General features: G+C 49.9%; 1 protein-coding gene across 1 annotated transcript in view; it reads left to right on the top strand.

Moving 5' to 3' along the window:
• ACO2 (aconitase 2) overlaps positions 1 to 3,375 on the top strand; it is a 53,206-nt gene that overhangs the window by 27,077 nt on the left and 22,754 nt on the right. The window contains exon 3 of the mRNA XM_023509194.1: positions 2,432 to 2,690. Coding sequence (XP_023364962.1) covers positions 2,432 to 2,690 — 259 coding nt within the window. The remainder of the gene's footprint in view (positions 1 to 2,431; positions 2,691 to 3,375) is intronic.

Below are 3,375 nucleotides of genomic sequence, written 5' to 3'. Positions count from 1 at the left end.
TACCCAGGGGGACAGCTTGAGGCTCCTGTCTCAAAAAAAAAAAAAAAAAGAAAGAAAGAAAATGAGTTATATAAGTGAAACTGAAACTGCGTAGGAAGAGGCAGAGCTGAAAGTAAATGATGACACTAATCCATAATGACAAAAAACAGGTTAGTGAAGGGAGAAAACGCAGGGGCTCAGGCCTGTAATCCTAGCACTCTGGGAGGCTGAGGCGGGTAGATTGCCTGAGCTCACAGGTTCAAGACCAACTTGAGCCAGAGCAAGACCTTGCCTCTAAAAAGTAGCCAGATGTTGTGGCAGATGCCTGTAGTCCCAGCTACTCCGGTGGCTGAGGCAAGAGAATTGCTTGAGCCCAGGAGTTTGAGATTGCTGTGAACTATGACACCATGGCACTGTACCAAGGGTGACAAAGTGAGACTGCCTCAGAAAAAAAAAAAAAAAAACAGTCTCAGTGCCTGTGGCTCAAGCGGCTAAGGCGCCAGCCTCATACACCTGAACTGGCGGGTTTGAATCTAGCCCAGCCGCCAAACAATGACAGCTACAACCAAAAAATAGCCAGGCATTGTGGTGGGTGGGTGCTTGTGGTCCCAGCTACTTGGGAGGCGGAGGCAGGAGAATAGCCTAAGCTCAGGAGTTGAAAGTTGTTGTGAGTTGTGATGCCATGGCACTCTACCCAGAGCAACAGCTTGAGGCTGTGTCTCCAAAAAAAAAAACAAACAAACAAACAAAAAACAGGTCAGCATCAGTGGGTAGGAGGGAAAAATTACCAAGGGGCAGGAGAAAACTTTTTGGGGGAAGGAAGCTGAATATGTTCAATGTCTTTTTTTTTTTTTTCTTTTTTGAGACAGAGCCTCACTCTGTGCCCCTGGTAGAGTGCTTTGGTGTCAGAGCTCACAGCAGCTTCAAATTCTAGGGCTGAAGTAATCCTCTTGTCTCAGCCTCCCAAGTACCTGGGACTACAGTTACCCGCCACAATGCCCAGCTAGTTTTTCCATTTTTAGTAGACACAGGGTCTCACCCTTGTTCAGGCTGGTCTTGAACTCCTGAGCTCAAGGGATCCACCTATCTTGGCCTCCTGGAGTGCTAGGATTATAGGCATAAGCCACTGCGCCCAGCTGTGTTCAGTGTCTTGATGGTGGTTCTGGTTTCCCAGGGGTATAGGGTGTTCACGCTTACCAAATTATGTGCTTTAGATGTGTGCTGTTTATTTATGCCAGTTATGCTTCAGTAAAGCTGCTTGATAAGCAAGAGCTGTTTGAGTTTGAGCTGCTACCTTGTTCCAGAGCGAATGGTAGACTTCAGAAGTGGGTTGGCTGAGCTGCTGAGAGCAGTTGCTTATCTGGTTATGCAGTGGGTTTAGTAATAGGGTCAAGGTTAAAGCCAGAGCTTCTGCCTGCCAGTCTGATGCTTTTTCCCTTGGCCTTAGATGGTAGAACATAGCCTATTGGGCAAGGGTGGCACTTCGCTTCTTCCTAGGACGTCTCAAATTTGGTCTATGCTCTGAGAATGGGGGCATCGCTAGTAGTGAGCAGATTAAAAGAGCTACTGTGGCAGGCAGGGGACAGATGCTTTGTTGTGTGGTGGCCAGGTTGACTGGGCACCAGGAGGATAATCAGGGAGTAGGGTTGGGGGAGGGGCCCTGCATAGAGCTCAGACCAGGTGGGTGGAGGTTGGCAAGGTAGAGGTAGTTGAGTCCTGGCAGGGGCTGTACCCTTCCAAGGGCCAGACTTAGGCTGCCATTCTGGTCTTAATGGGGAAGGGAGAAGTGGGACTGCCAGGGAAATGTGGTCTAGAAAGAGGAGGACCAGTGAGAGGCTGGAGGCAGTGACTCGGTTTCAGTTCTTGAGAGCTGACAGCCACACTTGTCTCACGGGGTGGGAGCAAGAGCTGCTAGTGGGAAAAGCTTCAGCCTGACAGTTGGGTAGCCAAACACTGGCCCCTCAGGTGTAGGGCTGTGAGTGGTGGGAGGGACAGACTGAGTGAAGGGGATGCAGGTGGGTACTGATCCCCAGGCTTACTGGGGCTGAGGACACAGAAGTGGAGGATCCAAGATGAGACTTTCTGCAAACTTGAGCCAATGACATCACTCTACTGAGACTGTTCTCTCGGTTGTTTTATTAAATGACAGGGACACAATGAGGTTTACGTGTTATAGGTGTTTATTACATAATAACGGTTAATATGCTAGAAAAGCGAATAAGTGATGTTATCGTTCATTTATTTATCAAGTCATTGTGGAGTACCTAATGAACGCTAGGTGCTAGAGGAACCACAGTGAGCAGGACTGAGTAGTCCGCTCCTAGTGGTCCTGCATACAGGTTCCCTTTCCTTGGCCACTGTCAAGGTCGCCGAGTACACTGGAAGGAAGAGGCTGTGGGTGGACAGGAGGTGGCGTAGCTGGTACCAGGCCATCTCTCTCTTCTCTCCCCAGATTGAACCGGCCTTTGACGCTCTCAGAGAAGATTGTGTATGGGCACCTGGATGACCCGGCCAACCAGGAGGTCGAGCGGGGCAAGACATACCTGCGACTGCGGCCAGACCGTGTAGCCATGCAAGATGCCACAGCCCAGATGGCCATGCTGCAGTTTATCAGCAGTGGGCTGCCCAAGGTGGCTGTGCCATCCACCATCCATTGTGACCATCTAATTGAGGCCCAGCTTGGGGGTGATAAAGACCTGCGCCGGGCCAAGGTGAGCTGGTGGCATTGGGGGCAGCCTGGTGAGTGTGACATGGGATGAGAGGCACAGCCCTCACACTAGGGTGAGCCAGGGTATCACCTCCAGATTCTAATGGGCTCTTTGGTTTAGTCTGCTTTTAAAACTTGTTTTTGTTTTTTTCTGATTACCATTTGTTCACTGTGGCGTTGTTAAAATATACAGAGAAAGCCTAAAGAAAATATAGTCATCTTTAATCTTACTACCCTGAAGGTCCTTTCGCTGTTAATGATGCAGACACCAGGGGCTGATCCGCACTGCCACTGCCCTGGAGAGGCTAATATAGATTGCACTTTCTGTGCAAGAGGTATAGGACGAGTCTTAGGGTCTTTGCCAGCATCACACGTGTACTCACTCCCACACTCGGCCCCTTCAAGGGCCCAGTGTCAACAGTTTGTAAATTTGAGGCAGCTAAGGCACCATACAGTTGAGTTCCACAACAACATGAGGGCATGTTTAGGGCTAAACCCTGACCCCAACTACTCCCACTCTACTGGGCCCCTCCTTTGGGGGCCCTGACTCTGCTGTGAGCTTTGCTTGACCAGATGGAGGTGGATGTGTGCCGAGCTAAAGAGTTTCTTCAGAAAAAAAGAAAGAAAAAAAAAAGGCTTGGCGCCTGTGGCTCAAGTGGCTAAGGCGCCAGCCACATACACCTAAGGTG

Source organism: Otolemur garnettii, unplaced genomic scaffold (genome assembly GCF_000181295.1).
Source record: "Otolemur garnettii isolate 467f Iridium unplaced genomic scaffold, OtoGar3 scaffold00007, whole genome shotgun sequence".
Classification (NCBI taxonomy): Eukaryota; Metazoa; Chordata; class Mammalia; order Primates; family Galagidae; genus Otolemur; species Otolemur garnettii.
Note: the sequence above shows the minus strand (reverse complement) of the source record. Positions and strands in the feature narration are given on the sequence as shown.